Here is a 17,931-nt window from a genome sequence, read left to right as displayed (position 1 = left end):
ACCGCAAATTTCACAAAACTTGCTTGAGAGTTTCAAAATTCAAATCATTCTCTAAACCAAACGAGCCACACATTCTTTATTCAAAGATTCAGCAAGGATACTAAGAACAAGATAGAAAATTTGCAACAAAAAAAAACATAAATCACCTTTACGAATCCAGAGCAACCAAAGGGGGGTTCCATGCTCGTGGAATTCTCCTCATGGCAGATGCAACACAGGCAAACGGAAACAAAAGTGGATTCCATGGTTGCAGATCTATTTTCTCTTACTAGTGTGATGCAAAAAAGATGATAATACCCAACCCCTCCACTATTCATTCTAAAGCCTACTTAGAAGGAGATAAATCGTAGTACTGAGTGGCACCTTGTGTAAGGGAAGTAACTGCAGTATCCACCGTAAAATATATTTTGTAAAAGGAAGATAAATCATGGTATCGAACAACCATCCGAAAACCTTAAATCACGATATGAGTGGCACCTACAATGCGAGCGTGTGACCTTACTTAAAGATTCTCTCGACCGCGAGGAAGAATTTGTGAAAAAAAAGATAAACCAGGGTATTAAACCACCACCCACTCAAGACCTAAGGAAAGAAAGATAAAACTTCCTAAGCGAGGGAAAATTGAATTATATGGAATTCGAATCTTGCTAATACAAATCTACAATACTAACTCAACTATGTGCAAGGGAAAACAAACAAACAATTGCCCCCAAACACGATGCAATAGGATTCTATTTAACCTAATTATTGATGACAAATTTTTTATAAGGATCATGTTGTCGCCTCCAAATTAAATATTTGAATTACCCAATAAGAAGACCATTTTAAAAGGATTCCTTTTCAACATTTTACGCTACGGGCCCAAGCTTTTCATTATTTAACATCACGGGCCTTCTTTTGCTGAGGCGACGTTTTGAATGATTATAGATATAAATTTAATAATTAAATAAAATGAGAATAAAAATTGATAAATTCTTATAAATCTAAAAATCATTTTTAAATTATCATTTTCAAACCTACAATCTAAATACTAATTCTTAATATCATTTCAATCCCTTATTTTCAAATCCATCAAAACACCTCCTAAAACTAATAAATTAACCAAACACCTCCTAAAACTAATAAATTTAGCAAATTTAAGTTTTAGTGTTTTACCACTTCTGTTTTTTAAGAGCAAATTAATTAAAATCTATTAGTCAATTCATCGTACCAAGCCATGCATTCAACGTATTAAAAAAAGCTATTATTAACCTATTATTCAACCTAGCAAAACCAAATACAGATTTTTTTATAAAAAATACAGAAAAGATTTTTTAAAGAATCTTTTAAATATTCGCCAACTAATCGATGGATTTCTTGTGATTTGCAACCACCAACGAATTTTATTTAGTATCTTAAACGACGCGAGGGAAGACGGTAAATAAAATAAGATCGCACATCACCATACAAACATATACTACTCGCCCACGTACAAAACCAAATGTTATTTATAATGAACACTCGTTCAAACTAACATATAGAAAAACATTGAAAGGTAATAAACACCGATTCCATTTAAAGATAAAGAAAAACCATACAAAGGTCGTTGGACAAAAAACTGCCTATAACTTGTGGATTCTACAAGTTATCTAAGAAATATCAGTTTCTACTATTGTAGAAATTAAGTAGCCAATTAATCCTTAGTTGTGGATTCTAACTACATTATCTAGGGAACTGACATGCAGAGACGTTAGTGAATGTGTAATGAACATAACATTTTTCTCCCAATTCTAGAAGTTGATGCAGAGATACACATATCATCCTTACTAATATTGAATCCTACATTTGAAGATAAGAGCAAATTATTTGTGAAAAAGTATACTGGAACAAGTACCCTAAATAGCAGGATCACAGATTAAAAAGAACACCTCATGAAAGGAATTTAGCAGTAAGATTGCTACACCATTGTTTGCCAATTGAAAGTCTACTGGATACGATACTGGAACATTCAATGCAAGAGAAACAAAACCATAAACGAATCTAAAAGGTGAAACCGACTGTCTCCGCACTCAATCCTCTATTGCTCCATCTCAGAACCCGAGGCGGCAGCAGCCTTCTTGTTGAGTTCGTTATGCTTCCTCGAGTACCTCAGGTTCCTAAGATACTTTGGATCCATCTGCCACACGGAACAAAATAGATGATTGATAGGAACATACAAAAAAAAAAAAATCCTTGGTTCTATAAAACGTATAAACTGGAGAACATACAAAATGGTGAAAAAAAGACAAAACAAAAAATAAAACTAAATTTATGGAAACGGTAAAAAGGAAAGAGATCGATACCCCCTTGGTGGAAGTATGGCGATGCCTCTTGGGCTTCTTGATCCCGTTCCTATGAGCTTTGTACGACTGGTTGTGCGCCGTGTGGTTCTTCGACTTCGCCATTTCTGAATCGAGCGAAGGGCGTTTCGACAAATCTTAAAAACAAAAACCAGCAAGGTGAAAGATTAGGAAGAGGAGATCGTACCTGGAGAATCGGAGCGTGCCCTAAAACTTCTTCTGCCGCCGTCCGCCAGCCGCTAGGGTTCCACCTACGCTGAGCTTTTATAGGAGAGTTAATGGGCACAATTACTGTATTACCCTTTCAGCCAGTTGGTTAAGTTGGGCCTCAAGCCCAAGTTCTCGATCACAATCAAACTTGGGCCCTACAGTTCGATCATCCTCCTGTCAATGACCGGCCGCCCACCTCGTTCAACGCGTTGGTGGGTGTCTAGTGACGACGTCGACAAGCACGAACGAAGAACGCGCGATGGACACTCCACAAGGCCCAGGTTCCACGCGGTAGTTATAATTCATTTGTTCTTTGACTGATCTAGTCCACTCTCACTCTGTTTTATCTTCTTCGATCTCTGATATAAATACGCCTCCCCACTCTTCCCTTCTCTTAAATCTTCCTCGAAGTTCAAGAAATAGCGTTCTGCTAGCGGAGGAGTCGGAGATCAGCTCAAAATTAAACCAGGAATATGGGCAACGGAGCGTCGTGCGTTCCCCGGTGCATCCAGGCGGCTGCCACGGCCAAGGTCGTCGGCCCAGACGGCGTCCTCCACCCAATCGAGGCCCCCGCCGGCGCCGCAGAGATCATGATGGAGTTCCCCGGCCACGCGGTGGCGCGCGCCGACGAGGCGCTGAGGACCCGGCGCGCCGCCGGGTTATTGCGGGCGGATGAGGAGCTGCTGCCCGGGGCGGTCTACTTGCTGCTGCCCCTGAACCGGGTCGGGTCCCGGCTCTCCGACTGCCAGGTGGAGGTTCTGCTCGAGGCCGTCGGTCGTCGGAGGCGGCGGTGCAAGGAGGACTGTCGTGGGAGGAGGGTGTTCCCGGAGATAAGCGGCGGAAGCGAGGAAAACACGAGCAAGCGAGTTGGCGGATGCCGGCAGTGGAGACCGTCCTTGGATACCATCCATGAGTCCAAGTCTAGATGAAGGCACACGCATCTTGTTGATGATAATTGATGGATCATTATTTTTGTGCTTTCCTATCATTTTATTGTCACGCAAAAATTCGTGAAGCTAATTCATTGTATCCTAAGAAATATCTGGTAAACGTCGATAATTGGAGTCCAAAGCTCGACTAATTAGTAACGGAGGTAGAACAATCGATTGATCGAAAACGACTTCTCACCAAAGACACAATTGAGAAATCAGAAAGAAACAAACTGGTGAAACTGCCAATGATGAAACTAGAGTTTTCGCTCACAGCCATCCTCCTAAACACCTTCAAATGGTCATTGAGATCATAATGAAGGCACCGACGGTATCCACCATTATCGATTCCTTGTACAACCAATAACGGAATAAAGATCATCCTTGCAATCTTGGTTAGACCTAAAATTAATGAGAAACTAAAAAAAAAACAAGAATGTGTTGGGCTGGATTTCTTTAGGTTAGCCCAGTTGAAACCCATATTAGCTAATTACCCACAGGGAGAATCAGTTTTTAATTTTTTTTTTTTAAAAAAAAATCCCATTATTGAATTTTTTTCAATGAAGTAACTTTCTGCAGCAATCTTGGTTATACTTTATCCATCGAAATCAGTAAATAAACTTCATATTCTCAGAAAAGCTAGTGGAATTAAGACATTCCTGTCCTTACCACCTCCTAATTTCTTGTGTTTTCCATTTAAGAAAAAGAGCCCTGGCACCACCTTTTACACCATCAATCTAAACCTACACAGTCCCCCCTCCTCGATCAGCGAGGACACAAACTCAAGCAAATGAATGCGCGATGAGTCGCCTCAAGGAGAAAGAAAAACACTCATAGCTAGTTATCTGGCACCAGACATACCCTAAAGAAAGCCTCAATCATTCCATAACGTATCATGTGGCCGAAGCCAGAGAGGGCCCTCGATCGTTCTCCTTCTGCAGGTACACTAACTGAAAGATAGCCTTCAATGATAGCAGCAGCGTCCTTGAGTTAGCAACGAAATTAATTAGAGTCCCCTCTCGTCAAATCTATTCATCTTCATGTTCCTTTGTCTCGAGCTTTCCCCGCTAGTTTGTCCTGATGCTCCAGCGTCAGCCGAAGAGAGAGAAGTGGGGCGCGAGCTTGCACTGAGCTGGAAAGCAGCTTTGGCAAAGTGTTGTACAGGTGGCCACTGTACCCTTTCCTACGCTTTTGGCTCTTCCAGCCTTTTGAACTGATGATTTGCAATCAGCCAGCGAGAGGAAAGGGACTCCTGTGAAGAGGACTTTAATCTCATATTAAAAATTTCAAAATACATTGTTCTATTTATATTCGATCCGTGAGGTAATAAAAGAATATGTATAAGAGTCAATAATTCTACTGAAACAGTACGATTATATGTAACTGTCAATTCTATGAGGCTCTTGATCCCGAGTTATTTATCCCCAAGTTATCCTCGACTTGGCAGCATATCGATTTCATACCACTCTGGGTCATCAATCTTTGAGCCTTTTTCTTGATAGAAATTGACACTAAAGAAAAAATAGCTAACTTAATTTGATGTATCTAAAAAATATTAAGAAATAAAGAATATAAAATCTTATATAATTAATTATCAAAACATTAAATTATCTTAAAGACTATAAACAAATAATTTTAATAAAATTATATAATATAACAGTCTCGACTCGTAGCGACCACTGTAACACTCTCAACTAAAAATAATGTCATCATTTATTTCAAGAAATAGATAATATATCTGTAGATCTTGGGATTTCATACTATTTTAACAAGTAGATAGCGATCATGCGGATTTTGAGATTTCAGACTGAGGCGATGATAAAGGGGCGCCCGTTCAATATGGGTTAACTGCCAAGGTGGAGATCAAAGTCAAGGTAATTAACGTCAGGGTGTCAAAGGACTCGCTTACGGTGGCCGAGCGGAGGTTAACTATAAGGGTTGGTCGGGGCAAACAATGTCCGATCGAAAATAGGCTTGGCTGAGCTGACCGCCCGTTTAGCTCGGAACAATATGATAAGATCGCAAAACGCTCAGTATGGAGAGGCAAAACACCAGGAGACCAGAGCGTTTGTCCGATCGGGAGGAGGCAGTCTACTATATCCAATCGTCGTAAAGAAGAACAGCCGAGGCCAACTGAGCGAAGGAGTCCCCAGCCAAGCGGTTACCCTGCTTGGTCGAGTAGTGGGATCATCGTTGTATCTCGCAATATTCTTTTGGGAGATAGTGTCACTGGCACAAGGAATGGTCAACAGACGAATTGTACGGCGGAAGCTTCTACTGTCTTGTCAGGAATATGCATGCTCTGCTAAGGTATGGTGTCAGAGGTACTTTCCTGACAGATCCTCTTATAGGACACATTGGATAACATGTCCACACCTCAAGGAGCATGCACGTCGTCTACTAGGGCTCTATATAAAAGTGATGTCCATATACCGATGAAAGGACGCGTTATTAACTATTTGCGCTCGTCCTACTGTTGCTCCACTTAAATCGTCAATTGGAGTTGGGCCCGTCGGGTTGGTCCACCTTGCACCACTAAACAATTTAAACAGATTGAATTAAAATTTAATCAACTCATTTAAAGGTGGGTCTAAGTGGGTTGATCTGCCTGGGCTTGTGACTCGCACGGGTTAGCCCACAAGTTGAGGACAAAAAAAATCCTCAAAACTTAAAATAAAAATGAAAAATTCAAGAATTTTGAAGACGAGACTTTAACTTAAATGAGATCGGATTCCATCAACTTCTATACTCAAATAAAAACAAAAAATAATTGTCAAAAGAAAGAAAAACAAACACTTTAAAAGATAGAGTATGTACACCCTAACTGAACTTTGGATATGAAAATACTTAACATCATCATATATGTGTGCTAAATCGTGGGCTTGACCAATCTAATTCGTAACCAACTTTAAAACTTTTAATTTTTTTTATATGTAACTTTTTAGTGGGCATGGGTTGGCCCACCTAACTCTTAATGCGCCTTGAGTTGGGTTAGGTTAGAAATTTTTTAACCCGTCAAGAAAACGAGTTAGCCCGCCCCACCCCATCAAATGGTTGACCCACCATGGGTTGGCCCATCCCACCATAGTTTGGCTTATCTGATAGCTCTAGCTGGCCTCTTTGAGCCTCTAGCACCACCTACAGTTTAGACTTAGAGGTCACTAGGGCCTCAACTTTAGCTTTAACTGCCTCCATTACGGTGTGGGTTGCCTCTAGTTCATGGAGTCGATTATCTGCTAGAGCTTGGGCCGATTCAGTATCTTCACGGGTGGATATTCATGCTACCTGCAACTTACGCTTAGCTTTAGCTTTGGCTACCTCCACCTCAGCTCGGGTAGATTCCAATTTGCACAGTCAAGACTCCACTAGAGCTATGGTCGATTCGGCCTCCGCTTTGGTAGTTCCTAGTTTCACTTTCAAAAGTTTAAATTCGTTCCGACTGACTTCCAACTCAGTTTGGGTAGATGCCGCCTTGGCTTGGGTCACCTCTAACTCTGTCTTCTAGGTACCCATCGTTGCTTTCCAGTGATCCACCTCCTTTTGCTATTCCTTCTTCCCCGATTTCAACTCCTTGATCTCGGCTTTGAAAGGTTCCAATTTCTCCTTCATCACCTCCAGGTCACACACTACCTAGAGCTTCTCCGCTATTTTTTCAGCCAATAACCCCCCCAGCCAATTGACATTCGCCTACGCTATGGCCGGGTCAGCTCTTAATTTCTTCAAGCGAGTAATCTCCACCCACGCAAAGGACATCTCCGTTCAGAGTGTGATGACAACATGCTCGGTAGGGGCTTGGGCTAATTGAGCCTTTAACTTAGCCACTCAAGCGGTCGAGCCCATAGGGCTTGGTAACCTTCCCATACTTCAGGGAATCGTCGATCGAATACCACCAGTTAACCATGTGATCGACTCCAATCAGTAAAAGTTCCTCTACCAGTGACCTAAAGGACATAGCCTTGGTTGCTTCTTCACCATCCATCCACTTGGTCGTCATTCGACAATAGAGAGTAAGATCCAGTTTGCTCCCTCTCTTGTCCGGGAGAGAAGGCTCAATCGAGGCATCACATTGATGAGCCTGAAAGTTGAGGCCCAAAATGGCATGATGAACTGACCCTGATGTGTAGGCCCTCTATCCCGGTGAAGGAAATCAATGTCCTACCCTCGAGAGATGTTGTCAGATCTCGCGGATGGGAATAACTAGCTTCAGTTCAGTAGGTCCCTATCCCGGTTGGGGATGTTGGAAGTTATATAGGTAAACAATCACCATGGGTCATGTCCCTGGCATGGGAACCTCCTGATTTGACATGAGATGTTGGATTCAGGATCTCGAAGGTGGAATCAGGATTTGAGTGGGTCATGGGGAAGATGAGCTTGGAGAAGTCCTTATCGAATGACGCCTCTTCCTCGTCAGCCTTTGAAGAGTCCCCGACTCCACCGAAGGCGTAAACTCTGTATCTGCTAGTTGGGGAACCAGGGTCATCCCTGGTCTCTCAGGTGGAGTTGGTCTTATAGTAACCACCTGGGGCACTACTTCCGTATGAGTCGGGCCAGAGCAAGTGGCATCCCATCATCAAACCTTGCCGCCATGGTCAATTCAACGATCTCGACACCATGCACCTCTAATTCAGTCTCTGTCATCTTCACCACTTTGTTCATTGACACTCTCATCATGGCGCCAGCTTCATAAATCAGTAACACATTCAATTAGAACTCAAAACTGGTGCAAATCAAAAGTCTTACCAAATGAATCTTGTAGAGGAGTCTAGACGGGACTCAACCCAAATTTATGAAGTAACCCCTCCTTAGGTAGAAGATTGATGTCAAATTGCAAGTCTTGAAGCTTCTCGGAAGCACTAAAATAGCTTCACTCCAAGTAGTAATTTTTCAAGATTTGAGGTGTGGGTAATTCAATCTGCCACCGAGTTGGCCAAGAGACAAGATTTGAGAGGTTTTATATAGAAAAATTAGGGGGCTTCCACCCCTTGTAAGAAGATGCGAGACTCTTTTTGAGACTGAGCCCAACTCTAGACGAAAAGAAGGAGATTCCGTCTTCCATCTTCTTTGGGTGGAAGAAAAAATGGAAAACATGGGAAGAAAGGAGAATTTGATAGAATTAGAATAGGATGACTACTCTGGTTAGAATCTAGAATGAGCTTGGACCTAATTAGGAAAAGGGAATGTGAAAATATTTTGACACTTCGGTGAAGAATGCCGAAATTATTAAGTGCGACCCACTCAAAATATGACTCTTGAAGAAGGTCACAAAATCGGAAGGAGGACAATACGATAGGTTGTTAGCCCATCTTCAAGGTTTATCAGATGACGAGTTGGTGAAATTAGACTCAACTGACATATAATAGGGAATAGAAGATGATTCCCAAGCAGATGTTTCCCCAGCTATTAGGATGAACACTATCCGACTACATAGGCTATAACCAAAGAACACTTGATCAAAACAAAGAACTATAGGAAGGAACCAAATGACTTGTTGATCGAGAAGACGTAGAAAGCTCGAAAATGAGGAAGATGAAGAATGACGGACTCAAAAGCAGTGATTGTATGATTAAGGGTAAGGGCATCACTCTGCAACCTTATATATCTTAGTCGGTTCAATTGAGACCATCGTCTGCTACCACATGAGTGGGATGAAATTTCGACTCTTGGATCGAGCGCATGGATCAAATCAAATTCGAGTAATCATTATAGTCCAGCTGATGCTTCATATTCCTTGTCGTAGGTCACATCACATTAATGTGATGCAACCTCACAGATAACTAGTGCATTTTTGAGCTTGGTGATTAAGGCAGATGGTGTAGGCGGAACATTTAATAGGAGTGACATCATTTAAAGCGTAATGTCAAAGATGTGCTTACATTTAATGTATAATCTCTTTAAAAATACACAAGGGATCTACTACGTGGCTCGGATAGTCAAGGCAGCTAGAGTTGCCATATTTGGTCACATCACAATCCAATCAATCGGACTCCCACTTCCTTGGACTAGATTCAAAGGGTAGACTTGTGATCTGAGAGGTAATCAGAGGGCGTCAGGTGGATAAAGAAGTCAACAATCTTACCGAGGTGGGAGATAAGGTCAAGTAAGAGATGAGCAATTCTTCGAGCTCGTACAACCTCGACTACTAATAGCTCTCAATTCCATGGCGCTTCCAACCCCGAGTTGTTCGTCCCCAAGCTTCCCCTATACTTGACGGCATCTTGATTTCATAGCGTTTCTGATGTTGGTGCAGTTAAGCACCCAAGGTTAAACTCAGGTTTTGATGAATGACAACAAATGGTTTAAAATTAGATGTTATGTGAACTGATTCTATTACCGAGTGTATAGAAATTGACGGATCTAGAGAACCTAACACCAGGAAGAAGCCCAGTTAGGTCTGAGAACTAGATAACTGATACGAAATTCAGATAGATCAAGGTGTGACTTGATTTCTGATAAGAAGTCCAGCTGGATCTACAGGACCTGACAGGTGGCTAAAGTCCAGTTAATATACGGATTTGACAACTGACAAGAAGACCTGGTGGGTTTAGAGGAAAGTCAAGTGACTATAAATGGTAAGTGAAGGTAAGTCGCTAGAGGAAAATGATCCAGTGAATACGAGTCAAAGTGGAACTATAAGCACTGATCCAGCTTAGAGTTATTTTAGAAGTCTAAGCTAAAATACTATATCATGGTCTTGGTAAGACGATATCTAAGTAATAATGTCATTTAAATATTATGATAACTTTATTTTGTAGGTTATACTTAGTTGTATTAACCTTGTGATATAGGAAATCAAATGGTTGGGAAAAGGTCTTCAGGTGCCCGGACACATTCCAGGCGCTCGAAGGTCCGAGTGCCCAGACTTGGTCCAAGAGCTCGAAAAGGGGTTGAACAAGCGATTAACTGAGCTGAGGTTGTAGAGTTTGATAAGGTGACACACATTAGAGTCCAGGCACCTGGACTGGTTCGGGTGCCCAGAGATAGATGAATTTTTATAGATAGAGCTTTTATGAGGCACAAACACGTCAGTGGTCTAGGTGCCCGGATATGGATAATTCAGCGACGATGCAGGATCAGATAGACCTCGATCCAGACACTCGTGGGTGGTCCAAGCATCTAGAGATGCCTATAAAAAAGCCTTCAACTAGGAGTCTAAATGCAACTTCTCTACGTTTATTCTTGACCGTCTAGTTGCTCCAACTTCGTGCTACCACTCTGTTGTGATGTTACTATACCTGATTATTATAGTTCAACCATCTCTAACACAAGAACTCAATCCATATCTTCTTCCTCATGTGTTAGGTAACATTTATTTTAAAAATCATTGCTTTATTTGCTAAGGAAAGTGTAGTGTTGTTACACTTTTCTATTTCTCTTATTGTACTCGATTACTCTAGCGGAAGTTTATTGGTAGAGAATTTAGTGAATTGTCCACCAATAAATCTGAGGGGCTTGAGTCTTGGAGTCGGAGTCACCAAAGACTCCGAACCATGTAAACCATTGTGTTTTAGTTTTTCATGTATTCTATTTCCGTTGTGCACTCACATTCTTTTAAGTTTTGAAAAGATAAAATTTTCCAAAATTCACATGATTCACCCCCATGTGACTAGATCCTACACTTGACTCTGAGTTGTTCGTATTCGGGCCGCCCCTTGACTCGACAATGGTTCCCCGACTTCATAATGCTCTCAACTGAAGACAATGCCATCGTTTATTTCATAACGATCACATAGATCTTAGGATTTCAAACTATTTCAAGAGATAAATAATAAATTACACGGATCTTGGAACATGTGGAGAATGTAGGAATTGACTATTGTGCTATAAAAGGTAGTCCTGAGATACGCGAACACACGCATCCAATAAAAATCCTAAACATCCTCTTTTCATTTTTATTCCTCCACCTCCACCAACAACTAACTTAAGTGTCGGAATGGTTGGACCGGAAACCCTCTTATCGTCATTCTAACCTTTTTTTTCTTTCATCTTCTTCTATCTAAGCTCCAACGGATCTCCTCACCCATCCCTGTTGTCACTAGGTGTTTGGCAACTAAGGTGGCTTCGACACCTACTCATTGTGCTTCTCTCGTTGACGTTCTCATGCAGGATCAATATTGATTCATAAGTATTATAATTGTGAATAAATGTATAGGGAAAACTCTCTCATACTTTCATTTTTCCAAATCTTCCCTCTGTTGTGAATTTTTTTTTGGATGTTTACTTGTGATATTAATCAATTTTTTTTTAGTTCATCACGAACAACCAGTATTTGATTGTTTACGTCATTATCTTTTGTCAGTTTAAAAAAAGGTAGATCTGCTACTTTAACATCCCCATAGTACCAATCCTACGGATATAGAGAAAGGTAAATACAGGTGCACAAGTGTTAAGTACATTGTGGGATGATCACACCCTCAAATCCTGAAGATGAACATAAACAAGCCCGAAGGGTTAGAAGGGCGCCAGGGATTCTCTCGCGTTCCCACTTCAATGCTCAAGTCAAAAGCATTGGCAAGAAGAGGAATTAAAGTAGAGGGGAATTTAGAAATATTATCCTAACTTACCTTATTTATATTTTGACATATACTTTTATATCTTTCTCAGTGATCTTCCATCTTCCCTTACTTAATAATGACTGCAATCAGAAGCTATCTTTATTTTGACTTCTTTACATTCAATGAGACTCTATTAAATACTAGTGGAATATTTTCCTTTATAATTATTTCTGTCATCTTTTCCTCTTTTACTATTTTAATATTTTGTACATTAACAATGACGATTATCATTAATGACTACTAACCATTAATGCCTAACCTGATGGACTCCTCTACATAAAAGATAAGACTATTCGACAAGAATGTAACGTGATAGCCTTAGTAGCTATCTTCATCCCGATTGACCAGATTGCTCTCGTCCCGATTGGCTAAACTATTTTGTATCAGATGACGAAACAACCCCCATTCCAACTGGTTCAAATCGGGATAGCTTTAGTAGCTATCATCGTCCCGGTCGGCCAGGTTGCTCTCATCCCAGTCGGAGAGGTTGCTCTCACCGTAGTCGGCTAAACCATCCTCGTCCAAGCCCTGATCGGCCAAGTATTCCTCATCCTACTCATCCATATATCGGGTTGGTCTATCTTTAACCTTCCTATCCACATAGACAGCAATCTTAATTTGGGAGGGACAAGTGGAGGCCATATGAGTCCTCCATATCAGTGGTTAATTTAGATTTTGGCTGTGCGAGCCTTCGGCAGCCCCCTAAACCGAGCGCGTGTCGAGTTCTCATCGCACTGCATGATCCTTGATGGGGTTCCGGTCATGTGGCTTGTGTGTTTAAAAAGAGGAACAAGAGGCCCCCTTAGTGCGTTAATATGGAAAAGCAGTAATTGGGTTAAGTAATTTCCATTCAATAATTCGCACCTGGCAATAATTGGGACAATTCAATTTTGGAGTAGTCCAACTCCAACAGCATAGTACATTTAGTTACACTACACAGTAGTCTCCACCTCCTCAATCCTTTGGTTAATTTTTTTGACCCATCTAATCTCATTTAATTAACCTGTTCTTCATCCAATCTAATTTGACTTCTGTTGTTGTCGATTTTTGTGTTATTAGTTTATTTGAGTAAACCCGCTCGACTTACTAGATTTGCATGTTCAATCTATCTATTACACTTAACCCACTAGTCTTATTCATTAACCATAGTCAAAAGAGAGAGAGACATAGATATGCAAATTATAATTAAGAAGTTTAATGCTAAACTAGTGTTCCCCATAAGTTACAACTTAGAAATCAACCAAGTTTAAAACTATTAGGAGTGTAGCACCATTGAAACATCGGAGGTTTAAGTTCACTTAGAAGATTTAGGGGCTACACAAGGAAGTAGTTGCTAATAATTATGAACCATATATATATTGATAGTAGCATGCTGTGGTCGGAGCCTGAAGCAGCACAAGAGCCCCACTCTAGTCTCTACTAGCTGCGCAAGCCTACAATTCTCACATGCCATTTTTGTTCTACATAGTGTTTTTATGTGAATCTCGCCGGCGCGGTGTGAATTTGGTCCCTCTCGCGCCTAACCACTCATGTCAAACACCCTTAAGTCCGACGCCCATGTGCTCGCTCGAGCCGCAAAATTGGTCTTTGCGGGGCTCGCACTTGGATCATTTGCTTAGACCAGATGTTCAATGTATACTCGGAGAAAGCATTGATTTGTGGATAGCTAGACCGATAAATATCCGTGTGAATGAATGTTATGAAATTAAGATCCATTCCCTCTAGCATTATTTGGGCTCGATAGGAAGTCAAAGAATACAGATCAGGGTCACATGTAAGATTGGGAAATGCCAGTGGACTATCTTGCAGTTTTGACAGTTCGAATCCAACTAAAGATTCAACTTAATTTGAATTCTCCACGCCCCCACCACACAAGACCCAACGATACAAATAATTATGAATATGAATTATTATTGACTATTATCATCTTTTGCTCTAATGAATACGAATTATTATAGCCAATTATTATAGTAATCATAATTGCATGAGCGAAGCAAAAAAGTAATAGGCTAAGAGATGACAGATTCAACAAATGAACAATCTAATCGAGCTAATAAGATAAGATGAGCTAACTAAAACATGGTAAGTGATTCGACTTACTATTTATATTGTTAAACAATGTTTTGTCTCCAAACTACCAAACAAAAACACTTGAATTATAGCATAATAAAGGATGAAGGAGCCTCCTCCCAATTGCAAACAATTAATCTCTATAGGCAGGGTTGTAAATGAACCAAACGTTCGTGAACAAGTTTGATGTTCGGCTTGGTAAGAGCTTGTTTATGTTCGTTCAATATATATAAGATTAATTAAATAAACAAGTTTGAACAGTTCGTTAAGCTAGAAAAATAAGCTTGAACACGTATGTGTTCAGTTAGTTAACGTTCGTGAACAACATTCATGAATAATGTTTACAATTCATATTCATTAATAGAACTCTTTTCAATATGCTAAATAAATAAATAAATTTAAATTATCAAGCTCAATAACCAATAAAACAAACAAAAATCTCAAATAATCAAACAAACTTGAATTGAGAGCTTGATAACATCTAAATGAACCAAGCTCAAACCAAGTTCAAGTCAAGCTTGAACCAAGCTCAAGCCAAGCTTGAATCAAGCTCGGGCCAAACTTGAATTGAGAGCTTGATAATATCTAAACGAACTAAGCTCAAACGAAGGTTCAAACAAGCTCAAACTCATAAAAAAAAAAAATCAAGCCAAGCGTGAACACTAATTTCAAAAGCTTGGTTCATTTTAAGCTTGACTCAACTCACTTGGTTACCTTATCAAATAAACTTAAACACCCCAAAATTCGACTCAACTATGCTCGACTTATTTAGATAATTATAATAACCTTTTAAATGAATTATCCTACTAGAATAAATGATATTGTTGAAAATAAAAACATGACATGACGGAGCAGCAAATATTTAAATGTTTCGAAAATTTAATGCCATTGAAAATATCAAAACCAACAAATTGTATAATTTATGTATAATTATTACTCGAAAAATTGATCAATCTCCAAAAATTATAAAATTAATTAGTGCATGCATCTTTTGCTCTTAGTGAATTGCATTATTTTAATCGTCATTCCCATTTAAACAATGGAGAAGTTCCAACTGCATTTTCGCATAATTAATTGCTACATTTATTTAACTCAGCAACTATTGACGTAACAATGTCTACCACTATATATAAACTAAATAATAAGTAATTAATTTTAGTATTTATTTGCTTGATTAAGAGCATTGATTACAGCGTTTATAATAATTTATGGCCAAATAATTAACGGGCGACAATATATTAAATTTTCAACCCCATAAAAATAATTGTATAAGACAATAGGAATCACTACACGCATTTTACTAGTAATATTTATAAAAATAAGATAATTCTTGAATTATATTAGCACATTAAAAATAACTTAGTTGGGGGCATACATGGTAAAGGGTTCTTATTAAATTTGATTTTATTAATAGAAAAAAACAAAGAGGATTGGCTCAGCTGATTGGTACATAATCCTAGAAATCAGAAGATTAAATTTTAATGAGATGATTTTCATCATCTTTTACTGGACCTCTGTTCATATACTTATTAATTTGAATTTTTATATTTACTTTATTCTATATTTACTGAATCGATTCTAAAAGACGTTTGATGTGGCAGTTTCGTATTGATTTTATTAATCAAAGTAGTTGTATAATCTGGTTAGGTTCCCGAACATTTACTCTATTTTTGTTTTCATATGTTTTTTAAAAATATAAAAGAACGACAAAAATGAAAAGAGCACTTTTTTTTAATCAAGGTGGCGTTGTCTTTTATTTTTATTTTTTTTAAAAAAAAACAAACGTCCCATGCCATACCTAGCTATCTTTAAATACACGGGTTGACATGGTTATTTTCTAAAACACGTAGTTATATGAATATGATAAGGTATCCGGAATAAAGGTGCTATGGTTAGGTTTTTTAGAGAATAATTAAAGGATTTAATATTTGAATATTAGTTAGCGGTCAATATTTTTCGTTTGGTAAAACAAAAAAAATAGAATCTAAAAATATTGACTATCTAGATGTATCCTGTTAACAGATTGGTGGGTGATACTTTGATTTTTATCTAGAAAAGAATAAGAATAAGGTGACATTTAATTAAACGATTAAAATGAATATGAATATTGGTTTGATAATAAGGTGGAATTAAAATAGAAATAGAAATAAAATCTACCTTACATAAATTTGGTTGATTTCATAAATCTAGAAATTATTTCCAATTTAACATTTCCTAACTCACAATTCAAACACTATTTTTACTATCATTCTATTTTTTTATTTCCAAATTCATAGACTCCTTAAATGTAAAACTAACATAAAAAAATATGAACAGACAATTTTAATGGCATTAATCATCTTGAAGGAAATAACAACAATTCAAGCTTGTGGTTAATTGAAATAATGTAGTAGAAATAGATGATTTCCTTCAAATTTGATGAAAGATTAATCCAATGAAGAAGGATATATAGAGATTTTTTTTTAAATTTAATTAAATTATATATATATATATATATATATATATTCATTCAACATACACTCATTAGTTTTATGGGTGATTAATTTTTTTTATTGAAAATAATTAAATTATGAATATGTTATAAATGTTTAAATTATTTTTTAATTATATATATATTTTTGATATAATGTTAATTTTAATATAGGTTTTTTAATGATTATAGTTAATGGAATAAAAAAATTAATATAGAGGATATCATATATTTTAATGGGTATGGATGGTTTTGTATATGAAAATGTAGATAAAAATTAAAAATATGATAAAATGAGGATGATAATAAAATGCATATAGTAAATGACGATCAGAACGAAAGATATGATATACAAATTAAATGTATTGTTATCCCCATAAGCACTAGCCAACAAATTTTAGTGTTCGATGAATTGGAGAAGCAGCTTTTATTGCCACATCACATGGCTTAGCCTACACACACAGTACCTAAGCCCCTACTAGAATGTCTAGCTTTACATGCAGCCTTTAAATTTGGTTGCAACCAAGTTAATGGGCCCACCTACTGAGATCCACGTGGCAAAGTAATACCAACTTCTACTAGATTCGCACATTTTGCCATCCAAATACGCAGGAGCCACAACCCACAAATATTGAAGCCGAGGTTGTTTTTGGTAATGACAATAATTAAATTGGTGTTTTTTTTTCTTACCATTTAGAGGGGCATTTTTGCTTATAGTAAACTAAATTGAGTGGTGGATTAGCTCCCCAAATCTTAGCCAGATTTCCTTATATGGATTCGCCTTTGTTTTTTTTTGTTCACTTGCAATCTTTTACTGTGTTTTTTTAGATTTATCCTTCAAAATCTGTTTTATAGGCCGGCTGCCCTTGCGATGAATATGTAAATAAAAAGCATACGAGGGGCCAGAATACAAAGTTGCTACAAAAAATACTAAAGGAAAAAAATTGCAGAAAACAAAAGTGGCAGGAATCTTGTGGATTAAGCCATGTACCATAAATACTCTCCTCCAAAGGCATTTATTTTCCACGCTAAACCTTCCCTTACTCGGTTAACACTGTTACCTGCCTCGTGACCGGCTCCTGATCGGGACCCACATCAGCAGCCAGAGGACCCATGCGAATGGCTCCCACTCCCATCTCTTCGCCGTCAGTTACCGATGGACCAACGACCAGGATTAGCAATTACTGCGGTAGTTTCGGGTATTAATTGGGCGAGAAAAGGCGGGCAAATGTTACTAGTCCCACGCGGTCGCGGTCGGGTCACCGCTTTTCGCCCTTCTTCATCCCTCTTTTCGGGAGTCGAACCCGTGAAGGAGGTGCGGTTACCGTAAGAGATTAATTAAATTACCCCTCCATTTTTCGATTTTTTTAAAATTGGATTTC

General features: G+C 38.5%; 1 protein-coding gene across 1 annotated transcript; it reads left to right on the top strand.

Annotated features, from left to right (window-relative positions):
* Positions 1-3,001: 3,001 nt before the first annotated feature.
* LOC121999179 lies at positions 3,002-3,457 on the top strand. Its single transcript, XM_042553896.1, has one exon. It carries the CDS (start codon positions 3,002-3,004, stop codon positions 3,455-3,457), a length of 456 nt encoding a protein of 151 aa, XP_042409830.1.
* Positions 3,458-17,931: the final 14,474 nt, after the last annotated feature.

This window comes from Zingiber officinale, chromosome 7A (assembly GCF_018446385.1).
Source record: "Zingiber officinale cultivar Zhangliang chromosome 7A, Zo_v1.1, whole genome shotgun sequence".
In the NCBI taxonomy this organism is placed as follows: domain Eukaryota; kingdom Viridiplantae; phylum Streptophyta; class Magnoliopsida; order Zingiberales; family Zingiberaceae; genus Zingiber; species Zingiber officinale.
The sequence above is the reverse complement of the archived record's forward strand: the minus strand, read 5'-3'. Positions and strand labels throughout refer to the sequence as shown.

Excerpts from the sequence above, each read along its gene's own strand:
- LOC121999179 (XM_042553896.1), top strand. The coding sequence starts at position 3,002 with ATGGGCAACGGAGCGTCGTGCGTTCCCCGGTGCATCCAGGCGGCTGCC.